The 16153-nt window shown below is 39.3% G+C and overlaps 1 protein-coding gene across 1 annotated transcript in view; it reads right to left on the reverse strand.

Moving 5' to 3' along the window:
• Window positions 1–4788: 4788 nt before the first annotated feature.
• The window catches only part of LOC101742585 (NADPH oxidase 5), a 75439-nt gene continuing 64074 nt past the window's right edge, over window positions 4789–16153 (reverse strand). Inside the window, exons 16-21 of the mRNA XM_021346769.3 lie at window positions 15939–16053; window positions 14899–15116; window positions 14202–14344; window positions 13171–13374; window positions 12036–12239; window positions 4789–5996 (exon numbers count right to left, since the gene is read on the reverse strand). Of these exons, the coding sequence (XP_021202444.2) occupies window positions 5799–5996; window positions 12036–12239; window positions 13171–13374; window positions 14202–14344; window positions 14899–15116; window positions 15939–16053 (1082 nt within the window). The 3' untranslated portion in view covers window positions 4789–5798. The remainder of the gene's footprint in view (window positions 5997–12035; window positions 12240–13170; window positions 13375–14201; window positions 14345–14898; window positions 15117–15938; window positions 16054–16153) is intronic.

The raw sequence follows: 16153 nt of genomic DNA on the forward strand, positions 1-16153 counted from the left end.
TAAATATAAATATAAATATTTTACTAACAATCACGCCACGTTAACTGGTTCCGTGATAAGTTCGTAAAGAACTTGTGTTACAGGTACCAGATAACGGAAATAAATGTAAGATTTTTATTATACACATACGTATATTTAATATACATCCATAACCCTGGAAAAGACATTTATATTTATCATACAAATATCTTCCCTTGGCGGGATTCGAACCCGCGACCCCCTAGTGTAGTGACCGTGTCACTTACCACTACACCAGACGGACGTTATAATTTGAATTATAATTTGAAGTCCGCAGTTGGTAAGACGACCAGTGCAATATTTTTTTTTTTCTACCTAATCTGGTAGGTACGTAGCCTTGAGAGGCTATGTGTTATTATTGGTGGTAGGACGTCAGGTGAGTCCGCATGGGTAAGTACCAACACCCCGCCTATTTCTGCCGTGAAGCAGTAATGCATTCCGGCTTGAAGGATGGGGCAGCCGTTGTAACTATACTGAGACTATAGAACTTATATCAAATCAAATCAAATCAAATCAAAATTTTTTTATTCAACATAAATGAAAGTACATACTTGTTGAACGTCAAAAGAACTACCGCTAATATCTCAAGGTGGGTGGCGCATTTACGTTGTAGATGTCTATGGGCTCCTGTAATCACTTAACACCAGGTGGGCTGTGAGCTCGTCCACCGTCACTCAACACTGGAACGTGAGCTCGTTGAAAGAAGAAGAAACTGCCCCCCACGGCTCACATCTAAATCCGGCTCTGAACTTTTATTTATATTGACTTCTTGGTACATAATCAGTTGTCAATATTTCATTAGGTATATTTAATTTTATCAGTTGAATGCAAAGGAAATATACGTATCTGTTCTTTTTTCTGCCTAAATTATGAAATTATTCCTGGAATTTTGTTGGGTCGTGCCAAAAGTTTTTACTACTGTAGCGTGATATGGGATACGCGGAGGATTGCTACCTTGAAGGGATCAGGCGGATTCAATTCGACCTCACGACTTAACGGGGACGAAAGTATTAAGATTCATTTCCGAGTTCTGTAATTGAGACGGGTTGATAATAACAACGAAATAGTTAAAGAACAAGCGGTAAGCAGCGGCTTGGCTCTGCCCCTGGCATTGCTGAAGTCCATGGGCGACGGTAACCACTCACCATCAGGTGGGCCGTATGCTCATCTGCCTACAAGGGCAATAAAAAAAAAACAAAAACTTGCTCATAAAGAGTTTTGACTCATTCGAAAAAGTCTAGACTTATAGCTCGATATTTAGATTTCACACAGGCTCATTGAAATGATCATATTGAAATAGAACGGTTTTATTAAAAACGGATCCCTGGTTTATCCCAATTGGAATCGCCATCCATCCATCGGAAACGCCATCTATTGTCAGATAGCGGAAACACGCATTGAAACTACTCGACTTGCTCAGAATGTTCTCGATAAATCTAGTGATGTCGTATCGAATATAAAAGCGTTGCAGAGATAGCACGCAGTCAGTTCACTTCCTTAAGGATCCATTAGATCCAATAACCCTTGTATTAGACATCTTTAGCTCTCTTTAGCTTTAGGTATCCTACCGGGATACCTACTCCTAGTATTAGACCTACCTAACCTAAATATCAGATCTTCTCAGCGGGTCGCGATTCCGATCCGGTAGTAGATTCATTCGCGAAGCAGCTGCTCTTGAGTTGTTAGGTCTCCTTCCGAGGCGCTCGGGTAGCTGTTAGCAAATCCCACCCCTCCTGGCTAAGCCTTTGATCGCTCATCTGTCCTGGTGAAACTGGAAAGGCCTCCGGGCCACCAGTAATCCTTCAATCCTAAAAAAAGGATATATATTTAGAACAATTCAACAAATAGTATAATTAAAAAGAACACGCTCCATGACTTTTTAAGGGTAAGTTTTCGTTTGGGTCATTGTCTTGGTGCTGAACCAGGGCCAGAACCAGGAATTGACTGTTTACGATTATCAAAAAGAGTCTTCTTTCCTCCGCAAGTGACAAGCGGTCCAGTTCTATTTCTTGAATATGATATTTATCCTCTTTTAAATGTTACAGCCAATAATTGTCATTGTTTGAATTATATTCAGTGGTTTTGTACAAAGTACTACCTACACAAACCACACACGCGAGTCTTTCAATTTACATCTCATTAAAAATGAACCTTACCGCATTAACAATTGGGGTCGTTTTAATGATTGAAAATAACGATTTCTTAAGCCAAGTTTGATTTTTATTGCTTTAAAAGAATTATTCTATCAGGAAAACCGTTTACAAATATTGTATGATTAAAATGCGGTCGCATCGTAATAAAGAGATTTTATTACAAGTTCATACATACTATACCTAATGCGAAAAGACTTTTTCCCCCAACCTATTATATCTATATAAGACTATACAGAATTAAGTGTATCCTGGTAGACCTACGGACGGTGTGTTATTCGAAATTTGTAAATAAGGACATATTGCAAATCGTTAGCGCGATTCAAGCTATTTACCCACTGAGTTTCTCGCCAGATCTTCTAAGTTGTTCGCGATTCCGATCCGTTGGTAGATTCAGCGAAGCACTGCTCTTGTTAGGGCTAGTGTTAGCAAATTCTCTCAGGTTGAGCCCGCGAGGTCATCTACCCGTACGGCAGCGTTATGACAACATGATTCACTCGTCTGTATATCACAGACAAAGACAAAAACATTTTTCCATTTGATTGACAACGAATACCTTCAACATTGCTCTGATTGAGTCACAGCTTGAGGTCTCTACGCTAAGGTTATCACTTAACACCAGAAGGGCCGTAAGCTCGTTCGCCTACCCTGCCACTGTAGGAATAAAGCTGCCTACACTCCTTAATGGAAATGAATTCAGCGCCATCTATCTTACTTTAATGATACTTAGAATTCTTTAATTGCCAATGACAAAATTTTAATTAAATTTCAACTCTTTTAAAATGTCTAAGGAAGTTGAAGTCAAAGTCTGCCAGTGAATGCTTTAAACGGGCTGTCTGTAATATTTTTGATATTATCTAATTAAATAGATTTACCAGTCAATTACCTAATTAAAAAGTTTTATAGTAAGAAACATGGTATACTAGTGAAAAATCACTCTCCGTTGAGTCTGTTGTGACAATGGTATGTTGTATGGACATCAAATTCTTCAAACCACTATCATCCAGCACCATGGATTGCACTTTTACTGTCTTGTTTCATTAAGCGTGCTAGTCTGTTGATTTGCTAATACATTGGAAGGTTTTATCAAAATTTGTTTAATATGTTTCGTCAAAAAGCAGCAGGATGGTGACTCCAAAATATTAAAGGTTGTGATACATTTTAGAATTCAGTGAAGAAAAATTTATTTGTACATTACTGCCATATTTCAATTTTTTTGACAGACTACAAAAATTCCGAAGCCGTAACAGTACCTAAATATTTTAATAGATGGCGCTGTTTTCAATTTCATTTTGCACACTGATATAATACCTACAAAAAAAATTGCGAATATTTAACCTTGTTTAACGACCTTCAATCAAGGTCTCAATATTAAGACTACATTTAAACCGTCAGTATTACACTAAAAGAGTATGTAACATTCCCAATCATACAAGGTATTGATGTACCTTGATGTATTACGTTTTGCGAGGTTTTTGCAAAGTGGCAAGGCCGCCCGACCTTGCAAGCAAGGGCGACCTCTAAACGCGACCTTTACCTTGAATGAGCGTCGAGTCGAGTGACGCGTTTCTCAAAGTGACGTACGACAAACGTCAAAATTTGCTACGTATTTGTAAATAGTCCCGTTGTAACTTTATTACGTTTTGTGACGTCATTTAATTAAATTATTTTGTCGTTGTACCTATTTTCATAGGGTTGAATAATTTAAGGTGAATTTCGGGTTAATAGGTTGATAGTATTAATAAATATTAAAGACAATAATTGATTTATTTACTTCTGCCTTTAAATTTTATATTTTTGCCTTCCCATAACTGGTTCCGATAACCGGATAGCCGATTCCGGTTAGCGTGGTATGGACATGTGATGCGTAGAGAGGAAATGAGCATGTGACTAGGAGATGTATGGAAATGGTAGTGCAAGGTAGAGGTCGACCGAAGATGACATGGATGGAGTGTGTGAATGACGATATGAGAGAGAGAGGAGTGAGTGTTGAGATAACGCCTGATAGAAGAGAATGGGAGAAAAAAAATTGCTGTGCCGACCCCACCTAATGGGATAAGGTGGAGACTAAGATTTTTGTTTTCCGATGAATGACTACATTAGTTGCAGATTGTTAATTAGATCGCAGGTAACACAGTGTGTACGCGAATGTTCACGATATCTAATATATTTGGATTGAGGCCTGTTGTTTCATTTCCCAAATTCCGACCAGTGAGTGTGCTTAGTACGATTTTTTTAACTTTCTCGATAGCGTAAAAGTTAACTCAAATTTGTATGGAGTTGGAACGTTTACCAACGTTTGCCGCTAGGGGCGCTGTTCTAGAGTTAACTTTTACGCTATCGAGAACGTTAAAAAACTCTCACTAAGCACCCAGAGCCGATGTTGAGTCGGAGTGCTATCTGTGACAAAGATAATATTTGTATAGTGAATGAATCTCGAACCGGAGATCGTTAGTACTGGTCAAAACTTAATTTTAAGAAAAACTAAAGCTTTGTACAAACTTCGCCTGGAGCTTCGGACCTTTGACAATGAAGCGTGTCTGCTCTAGGGACGCTATCAAGTTATATCGAATCAAAAATGACACGTGGATCATGAGAATGCTAGGTCTATTAAAACACATTCTGTGAATAAAATTTTATTAATAAATTAATTATAACAAAAGAAATGAACACAGAAAAACATTTTTTTTTACATTTAGCATAATATAACAGTGACTTTATAGAAGTAAAGCTCTCTCGAATATGGAGATGTCCAAAGGAAAAACTTATTTGTTGCTATTTAACTTAAAAATTATTTTTCACGGACTGTGCAATTTTTTAATAATATTAGACATCTTTATAAATCTATTAATCGTGCTATTTTTTTATCTGGCAACACAGAGTGGACAACAGGAATTGTAAAAATTCGAATATTGACTCAATAAATATAATTTAATGCTTATTAAATTCCCCGTTGAAGTCAGATTTATTGAAACAGATACATATTTTATCTATTGCACTGTTCTCTTCTCATGTGTCGTAGGTATATTATTTTTATTTATTATTACGAAAAACTGGAATTAAAATAAAAATGGTAAAACTTTTGAATTATTGACACAGAATTTTCGATAACTGAGAGAAAAAAAACTTATTCACACACACATACAAACACAGCACGTAATTTTTTTAATATTCATTATTGTCACAAGGGCAAGGCGTCTATAGTAAAAATAAAAGTAAGAATTAACAATTATCAAATTGATTTGAAACATTTAAAATTGAAAAGCGCAGATATAATAATAATAAGACAACAAAATAATGTTGAAACAACGAAGTATAGTATTTACAGATAGAACATGTCAACAAGGAATTAGTTAGAAGAAGTATCCTCGTGTTATTTAAAAAAAAAATCGGGCTTATTTACAGGTTGTAATTCAATTAATTTAGATATTCCTGAGCGATATTTACATTTCTGATAGTCAGATTTAAGAACAGAGTATGGTATTACGGAAAAGATCAGAGCACTTGTTACAGTACCTCCAATGTCCATGGACATCAATGATCTATAAATTAAGTGGGTCATGTTATCATACCATAATAAAGATAGCAAAGGATATCTAAAAGGACTCAGGACAGCTAGTTGCTTGAAGATTAGAAGACTTCCTTCCTGAAATCAAAGCCGAATTGGTCACATTTGACTCTGAGTATCCTGGCCAGCTGCGGAGGTCCGCAGTAGAACAACGTGACCTTTCCTTTATTCTGCTGCTGCAGCTGTTGGAAGACCTTATCCCAGTTCGGTCTTCCGGCGTTCGTGCGGGTCTTCAAGCCCGTTATGAGGTCGCGTTTTCCCTGTTCAATAATAGAATGTATATTTATTGTCTGACAGCTTTTATCCTGCTGGAATTTTTATAAATAATTTCGCTACAAAAAACTACTTTATTATAGCAAAATTAGCGTTGCTTTAGTATGTATTTTTTGGAACGAAGTTCCTTACGGCAGGCTTGGAGGGGATAGGGATTTTGCTGCGCGACCGAACTGAAAAAAATGTGATAGTAAAACCGTAAGAAAAAATCCGTGGAAAAAAGTGCGTGGAATAAAACCGTTAAATGAGACGTGCGCAGGCGCGACAGTCGTATACACAAGCGAGTAGTGTATAATACCTTTCTCTTTCTCTCTCTTTCTTTTCGTTCTCTAATCCCTTCTCTCTCTATTTTGTAATTATTTCTATTTCTATGTAATTTAATGTTGTCAAACAAAAATAAAGAGACATATTTTGTTATTTTAATTGATAATTTGAATTACGATTTTATTTTTATTTTACGTAATTTATTATTTCCTAAAATATTGAATTTCCTAAATACTTTCCTGTACTTAAATAAAAACTAATCAGTAAAATTTAAGAGAAAAATCAAGAAAACCAACATAAAATTGAGCACGATTTTTTGTTTGCAAATTGTGTCGATTCTACATTAGCCGAAGGGACTTCGTTCCTACCTGGTGTCCCACGACACCACATTTGCTTTTTGTAATACAATAAGGATTTGGGATATGTAAGTATTCGGTAAGTTTCTAATAATCACATGCACTACAGATACATGAAAGCGGGATATTGATGTGCCTTTGGAAAACATACAGCATTGTATTATGAAGAAGCAGTGTGTACTTAGCTTAGATTCCTTGTCTATGTCCAACCATAGACCGTCAATTGAGTTCCATCTTTAGCCGCTAGGTGCTGCCAGCAAGTATAAAGGGAGCGCAGCCATCTTTGATCTACATAGCGTTGTGTACTTTCGTACTGTGAAGTCGCAAGTCCACAAATATTTATTCGACTTCTTATTAATTGCAAAAAAATATTTATTTTGTGTTTCTATGAGTGTTATTTTGCAATCATTACGAGTATTATTTACCAATCCTATCATCGGACGCCATGAATCACGCGTCATCTGTTGGAGGTGATGTTGAGTCAAGCTCCATAATTTCCGAGAGGGAAGATGTCCAGGCGAGACGCGATGGAGACGCCTCGCGTTCGAACAGCTCGTCAAGCGAAAAAGAACAAAAGGAGTCTCTGCGTAAGAAACGACGGGATTCAAAGGTAACGGTCGATCTTCGAATCGGCTCGTTATCCCACCAGGTCAGTGACGTTGTAAATCTAATAATGCATCAACTGTGTGTAACAATTGAATGTAACGAAAAATGTTGTAAACAAATTGATCTCGTCAATACGGAAATTTTGACAAAAACACAACAGATTTAAACTAATAATCTTTGTAACATAATTACTGAAAACTTTGACAAATCGTCTCCGTCGTACAAGTTACCCGTAAAAAGCGTTTTAAATTGTATACGGAAAAAAGGGCCGTATGTATAGAAATAACACGTCAAAGTTTAATTTCCGTGGTCTCTAACAAAGTATCCTGTTGCCAACGCACCACTCATTGAGGAATTTTTGTTTGATAATAGTAAATTGAAATCTATTCAGTCCCTCTGAGGGCTACAATCCTATTTGTCACGATCTCGTACAAAAGGTAAGCCAAACATTATAAACAATCATAGTCTGTAACATCTGGTACAATCCAGAGGGGGGGCAATTGAAGACACCGACGGGAGGCACTGAGTGCCACCAAAATTGTAATAATTTGTAAACCATGTATGGTTACCAAATACCGTAAAAAAAAAAAAAAAAAAATAACAAAAAAAAAAAAAAAAAAAAAACTACCTTTTTTCTGCGGAAGAAAAGCGACGGATCAATGCGTCCAATTTTGGATCTTCGAGAGTTGAACAAGGTCGTAAAGATAAAACACTGTTTTCGGACACCTAGGTACCAAACTTTCTCCACCCAGGGGACTGGATGATAGAATTGAACATTTCTCAGGAATATTTTTCTAGTGTCAGTCGCAAAATTTCGTCGATACTTCTTGAGGATCAGTACCAAGGTACCAGTATCAGTACCTCAAGGAAGGAATCGGTTCCTTCTTATGAGTTAGTATGAAATGACATGCCTACCCTTCGGTCTGGCTTCAGAGCCACACCTTTTTGCTTCTATAACATGCGGGTCGCAGAGACCTTGCGTGCAAAGGGAACTCGAGTGCTAGTGTCTACTAGACGACTTCCTTTTTGGTCGACCAAGACAAATCCAAGTTGAAAATTCAGGCTGCAGAAGCTGTGAAGCTTTTGGATTAACCTTTTTTGCTTCCATAACATGCTGGGTCGCAGAGACCTTGCGTGCAAAAGGAACTCGAGTGCTAGTCTACCTAGACGACTTCCTTTTGGTCGACCAAAACAAATCCAAGTTGAAACTTCAGGCTGCAGAAGCTGTGAAGGTTTTGGATTATCTGGGCTGGCATGTCAATTTCCATTATATAGGGTGCTCGGTCGCTCGGTCGCTCGGTCGCTCGGTCGCGGAGATATTGCGTGCAAAGTCGAGTGCTAGCTTACCTACACGACTTAATCTTGTTTCACCAAGACAAATAAACGTTTTTGTTCCCATAGCATGCTCGGTCGCGGAGACCTTGCGTACATAGGGAAGTCAAATGTTAACGTACCTACGCGACTTTCTCTTGGTCCTTGAAGACAAATACACCTTTTTGCTTCCACAGCATGCTCGGTCGCGGAGGCATTGCGTGCAAAATCGAAGTGCTAGCTTACTTACACGACATGATCTTGTTTCACCAAGACAAATAAACGTTTTTGCTCCCATAGCATGCTCGGTCGCGAAGACCTTACGTACATAGGGAAGTCAAATGTTAACCTACCTACGCGACTTTTTCTTGGTCCATGAAGACAAATACACCTTTTTTGCTTGCATAGCATGCTCGGTCGCGGAAACATTGCGTGCAAAGGGATGTTGAGTGTTATCCCACCTACGCAAATCCCACCAGGTCCATCAAAAGAAGTCCAAGTTGAGTCTTCAGGCCACATAAGCTGTAAAGCTCTTGGATTATTTGGGCTGCCAAGTCAGCCCTACAAAAAATCAATTAGTACACTGGTTCAAGAGATGACATGTCTAGGGATTCGATGGAAAATTGCGAGAAACGAAGTGGCCACTCAACAACATCCTAACTCAAACTCTGACGGAATTACATCAATCTATGCTAACTGGCAAATTTTCTTGCAAAGTTTCAAGAAAAGGGGTAAAAAACAGGCCATCCTGCATGTGTTAACAATTAAATGCAGTGCTGACGCGAAGCCACATGATAGACATTGCCGATACACAAAACCAACCATTTCCTGACAACGGAAGCTTCGGACATGTGTAGGGGTTACAAATGCAGTGCTGACGCGGAGCCACATATCAAACATTGCCGAGACCCAAAACCAACCATTTCCTGGCAACGGAAGCTTCGGACATGGGTAGGGGTTACAATTAGACAAAATATTAACGTCCTGTCTATGGTCAGCTCAACAACAGAAACGGCTCACCCACAAAAGAGCTATTTGCAATGGTAGTGACAATCAAAATGAATCTGAAAGTATTTCACTAACGTTGACCTTTCGATTTTTAAACCTAAGCGATAAGTTCAAGATAACTGTCAGCTTATCTCTCGGGGAGATACAACATCATAGCCGACAGGCTATCACGAGGAAATCAACCTGCGAAATGGCACTTTTTACCACAAGTGACCACAAAAAGTTTTTCGAAAGTGGGGTCATCCGGATATAAACCCATTCGCCGACCAAGATTGGATACCTTCAGCAGACCGTAGAGGATGCAACTAGCATGGAGAATTCCTCCTCTCAACCTTCTCCCCAAAGTACTGACTCACTTCAACAGTGTCTAGGGAACCTACCTGGTAGTGTTCCCAGACTGAGCGAAAGCATTTGGGTTTCCAAGCCCTCAGATCCCGAACGCTAGATAACTCGCACGAAATCCAAAACCTGCCTCCTCCACAGGTTAAACATTAACCCTGAAAGCTTAGAAAGGGGGGGGGGGGGAGGTTGTACAAATAATGACTGGTCTAAACAGGAGATTTGTTGAAAATTAGCTGGTGTCAATCCACTTTGTCAGCATACTTACCAGCAACTAGAAGATGGTGCATATGGTGCTACAGTTTTAAAATTGATCCTAAGTCTGCAGATGTTGCCAAATTCTTTCTTCTTTTCCAAAAAAAAAAAAAAAAATTTTGCCTATAAAACAATCCTTCTGCATCATAAAGCAGCGCTGTCAACTTTCTGTGGGCGAAATACATGTAGGACAGCAAACATTCTCAAGCTCTCTAATAAAAAATTGCTATTTTAAAAAAGCCATCGGAATAGCTAAACAAAATTCAACTACTTATTACAATTTTACTAAGTGTAGTCCCATTCACATAAGATCCGAGAATACTTCTAAACTGGTTTTCTTCAAACCCAGCCACCACATCACGCTTCAATGTAGCTTGAAGGACACCAACAACCATGTTGCTGGCTACGGGACGCAGAGTTAATGACCTTACTTTGCTCAACATTTCTAAAGACAGTTTCTTTGATAACAGAGAAAAACATCTTTCTGATACCAGCCTTTGGGTCTAAAATTGAAATCCATTTTCGTCAATAATCTGCATAAGTGCTTTCTAAACATGAAACTAAAGACATGCCCGGTAAGATTCGTAAGGACTTTTTTCTATGTGTGTTGTCACAAAAGCGGCATCCCGTACTGTAATTGGAAACTGGTCTTCGTTCAACCTTACGAGGTAATGGCATCAACGCATCTCTAAGAAGTGGTAGATCAGCAGTAGCCTCTGAGATGGATTGATAATGAACCAATGGACGAAATACTTTCTAGAGGCAATTGCAAATCATCCAAACGTTTACAATAATTATTGCCGAATAATAGAGCTTCGTAAAGATCCTCACGATTCTTTTTTTCAACACATTTACTTCTACATGATGTGTATACATCATTTATACAATTTATACATTTTCTTGTATATACAAGATAAAATGTTTATTACAAACTTATAAATATTTTTTAATTATTGAATTAACGTGGAAGTTAACAACTGTTTTTTCGATTTAATAATTATATAAATTATGAACATTATCATTGCGCTTCATAATTTTATTATGGCTTTACCTATTTCATCATAGCGTTGTGCTTAATAATTTCACAAGCAGATAACAAACACGTCTTCATAATACAATGCTGTATGTTTTCCAAAGGCACATCAATATTACGGTTTTACATAACAATAAAACCGATATTATGTGCCGAGAAGGAAAACATACAGCATTGCAGGAAGTTCTTCCTGGTGAAGACTATGAAGATCAAAGATGGCTGCGCTCCCTTTATACTTGCTGGCAGCACCTAGCGGCTAAAGATGGAACTCAATTGACGGTCTATGGTTGGACATAGACAAGGAATCTAAGCTAAGTACACACTGCTTCTTCATAATACAATGCTGTATGTTTTCCTTCTCGGCACATAATATCGGTTTTATTGTTATGTAAAACCGTAATATTTTTGTTCTCGTTGGGGACAGCGGGACAGACAGCTTGAAAGCGGGACAATCCCGCCTAAAGCGGGACGTATGGTCACGTTAAGGATACATCATAGCATTTAGAGCTCACTGAGCCGGTCATAAGGTACATTATTTTTATTTATTAATTTATTTATTTATAACTTCTTATACTAGAAAGTATAAAGGCGGACTTAATGCCATAGGTATTCTCTAACAGTCTACCTTAGGGGAGTGCAGAGATGAAGCTTGGTAGGTGTAGTGTGAAGGTGATATTACTTTAACATATGTGTATATCTAACATACATAATATTTATAGATACAAATACTCGTACTTAAATAAATACACATACATAAATATATACATATAAAAATATATATAAATAAATATTATCAATTATTAATTATTATCAATAATTTTCTAAGCTATCAAAAAAGGTCGGTTCGTATATACCTTTTCGTGCAACAAATCCAAAGCCAGCTGCAGTCCGACCGCCTTCATGTCGTGTCTCTGTAGGGCGCTGGTGATGTACATGTGCATGTCGAGGAACCTGCCCTCGTCTCCGCAGAGCTCAGCCTGCGACATCTCCAGCTGGGAGAGGAGGGAGACGAACCACTCGAACGAGCGCTGCTCACGGTTTATCCAGAAGAAATCCACCTTAGTCAGACAGAGAGATACTGATATTTATTATGGGTTATTGGAATGAAGTTCCTTATGGGACGATGCGGAGGGGTACCCTAACCGGGAAAATGTCCGTAACGTAAGATTTTTATTAGTAATCCACACAGTGTACGACTTAACTTTGTAATAACGTACAAAAAATAACATATTTTTTTATCATTCATTGACCACGATCTGGTTTGCGCAATACACTAACTCTTATATAACCGTGAATGAAGTGTACCACAATAAGTTCGCACGTTACCGAATGACCATGGGTTGTTGCGAAACCTCCAGTTTTATTTTCTTTATAACTCGAATAGAACTTCAAAGAAGGAACTTCGTTCCTATCCGATGACCACATCTTTTTTTGATATATTTAACATTATAGATCCCGTTGGAAAAGTCCACTGAGTTTCTCGCCGGATCTTCTAAGTGGGTCGCGTTTCCGATCCGGTGATAGATTATACGAAGCACTGCTCTTGCTAGGACCAGTATTAGCAATGTCCTCAGCTTAGAGCCCCGTGTGCTCACTTACTCGCTCGGTTACGCTGGCAATTAATCGTGGTAGGACCTCTTGTGAGTCCGTACGGGTAGGTACCACCATCCTGCCTATTTCTGTCGTGAAGCAGTAACGTGTTTCGATTTGAAGGGTGGGGCAGCCGTTGTAACTATACTTGAGACCTTAAAACTTATATCTCAAGGTGGGTGGCGCATTTACGTTGTAGATGTTTAAGGGCTCCAGTAACCACTTAACACCACGTGGGGTGTGAGCTCGTCCACCCATCTAAGCAATAAAAAAAAAATAGGTCTCTATCAGATCTAGAATAGGCACCAGATCAGGTATGAAGGAAAAAACTTTGGAAAAAACACAAGTTGATATGTTCATTGTACTTTATAAATTCATATTAACGTTATTCGTATATACCTTTTTAAGCGTTGTCCCGACTGGTTGAACGGCCCAAGTGTGGGAGCAGCGTGGGCAGGTGTTCCTCGCGGCCTGGTGTCTGTGGGCCAGCTCCTGCAGCAGCGCCGCGAAGGGCGTGACGCCGATGCCGGCCGCCACCAGCACGGCGTGCTCCACGCGCAGGATGTGGGACGACGCCGCACCATACGGCCCGTCCAGGTAGATCTGGTGGAACACGCGATATTCCAATAAAGCAGTAGGCAGTAAAGTAGGCAACGGCTTGGCTCTGCCCCTGGCATTGCTGAAGTCCATGGGCGACGGTAACCACTCACCATCAGGTGGACCGTATGCTCGTCGGCCTACAAGGGTAATAAAAAAAAGAACGTCATCCGACGGTACCTAACCTCGAAAAGGTTGCCGCTGCGGTCACTGGACTCTTTACAGACCGCGGTTTAAGAACAAGGTATTGCTCTGTATCGCTGAGGCCAATATTTTCCAAACTTAAGTGGTAGATGAATTCCAATGGAAGAATAAAGCTTGCCTAAGAACGGTGGCTGTGCCGTTCTTCAAACAGCAGATTTTTTTTTTGCTTAAAATGGGTGGACGAGCTCATAGCCCACCTGGTATTAAGTGGTTACTGGAGCCCATAGACATCTGCAACATAAATGCCGCCACCCACTTTGAGATATAAGTTCTAAGGTATCAGTATTGTTACAACGGCTGCCCCACCCTACAAACCGAAACGCTTTCCTGCTTCACGGCAGTAGTAGGCAGGGTGGTGGTACCTACCCGTGCGGATTCACAAGATGTCCAACCAAATTATAATTTTGCGCAAATTATAATGTTGCGGGTTTTGATTTTTATTACACGATGCCATTCCTTCCGTGGAAGTCAATCGTGAACATTTGTTAAGTACGGATTTCTTTAGAAAAATTGGTACCCGCCTGATTACCCGATGCTACTGATACATTTTGACCCCGCCTAATGTGAGACTAAATAGAAGACAATATGAGAAAATATCAGCACCCATAAAAATATGGATATTGACTCACTTCGAGCGGTTTTCCAAATGCATAGCTGGAGAAGGAGTGGTCGTCAGCCGTGGACTCCGAAGGACTAATGATGTTGATGTCAGGCTTGTCGAAACTCTCTGGATCTCGATCTGGTGATAGACTCTTCGACAATCTGCGTCTTGCTGCGAAATTAAAAGTCTGTAGACACTGTGGTGAGACGTGTGGTAGACCTGTCCTGGTCGTGACCCACATCTTGACTGTTTCTGCCGTGAACCATTTACTTAACGTGATGCTATTTAAAGATGTAGCCACTCTTAATATAAATCAGACTTCTACCTAAAGCAAAGTACTTCTTTGCAGGGTTTTTGGGCATCTGAGTTTGTGCATAACTTGGCATAGACACCTTGGATAGAAAAGACTAAGTGAACCTAACTAATCTATTTGATCGATTCTCTAATCTGCGGCCGTGGTAAATTCATATTGGATTGTGAGCTTGCCTCCGGCGGAAGTGTGGTTTTATTTAAAATTTTCGACAGAGGTACAGTTGCAGACTTTTTAGGCACAATCAGTTATTTCCTTTCGCTCCAATAATAGGAAAGAAGAGTACGGCACGTTTAGAGGATTATCAGAAAGTTAATAAAAAAACTCTTGGTCTCTTAATTTATGAAAATATTAACTCAAGAAATTATTATTATTTAAATCATTAAATTCACATGAAAATATAAGTATAACTCACCTATGGTCAAAATGCTATCATTAGACTGCCTTCTCTCACAGCTCTCAAGGCTTGGAGTCTTAAAAGCTATAATAACGGGCTTATTTCTCATATACCGAAAGCTTTGAGCCAGCACTCTGTGTTGGGGGCTTTTGTAAGCGCTCGTTATCTTTTTTTGTGCCTTCACACTGACCAAATCGAAGCTTCTCTCGGATTCTGAGCGCATGAATTCTCGCATCCTAAAATGTTTCAAGTTTAAATGTATATTTAAATCGTAATCATGCTCAATCTATAATCGTGTTTTATCTTAATCGTGCAGATCTTTTAGAGTCTTTAGATCGGAGGGACTTCGGTTCGTTGGGTCTGTATTGTATGTTCCAAGGAATGGGCTCTGTGGAATCTTTTGAAATGTTTTTTCCTCTCCGTTCTCTCATTGCACCATCCGCAATTGTGGCAGAGTCCATTCCATATGGAATCTCGAGACATTACTTTTTTTTCCTACCTATGCTGATAGACTTGAGAGGCTATATCAGCTTCGCCCTAACGTGTCGCTCAGGCGGCTCAAACCGGTGTGTTGCTAACATTGACCCTAGCAAGAGCCGTGCTTCGCAGAATCTACCACCGGATCGGAAACGCGACCCACTGAGAAGATCCGGCGAGAAACTGAGTGGGCTGGGTCTATGGGTTAATTCGCTCGTCGAGCCCTTCATCGCAAGCAACGGGTTTGACGAGGACGGTGACCGGAAGACATTACGATTTACAATGTATTTTCGGTTCTGGAATGAATTTTACACGGTTTCTCGTGACTAATTTATTCTTCTTTGCAGTAAGCAGCCGCTTGGTTGTGATCTTGCGATTAACGACGTCTTTGAACTACGGTAACCGTTTGCTACCAGGTAACATAATAAGGTTTCCTGGATGGATATGTTACGAGTATGTCCGGAGTTCTATGGGTGGAGGTGATGGATCTGTGTTAAGCCAAGCTCCCAACCGGCCCAAAGAAGGTATCATTCGGTAATTGGATCGCTAAAATCCATACTTCTGGAGCATTTGAAACTTACGCTAATATTCTCTGTCGCTTTTTGATGTTCTTCTGCACGTCAGGCATGGAAGCAGACTTTTCTAAGTGCTTTGGCGCTAACAATGTGCTGTGCGTTATCGAAGAAGGCGAAAATGCTGTTGAGGAAATAATAATTATATGAACCAAATTTTATTTCGAAACATCAGACTTCAAATTACTAATTAAAATTAACTAATTTCCTATATATTTTTTTAT

This window comes from Bombyx mori, chromosome 28 (genome assembly GCF_030269925.1).
Source record: "Bombyx mori chromosome 28, ASM3026992v2".
Lineage (NCBI taxonomy): Eukaryota > Metazoa > Arthropoda > Insecta > Lepidoptera > Bombycidae > Bombyx > Bombyx mori.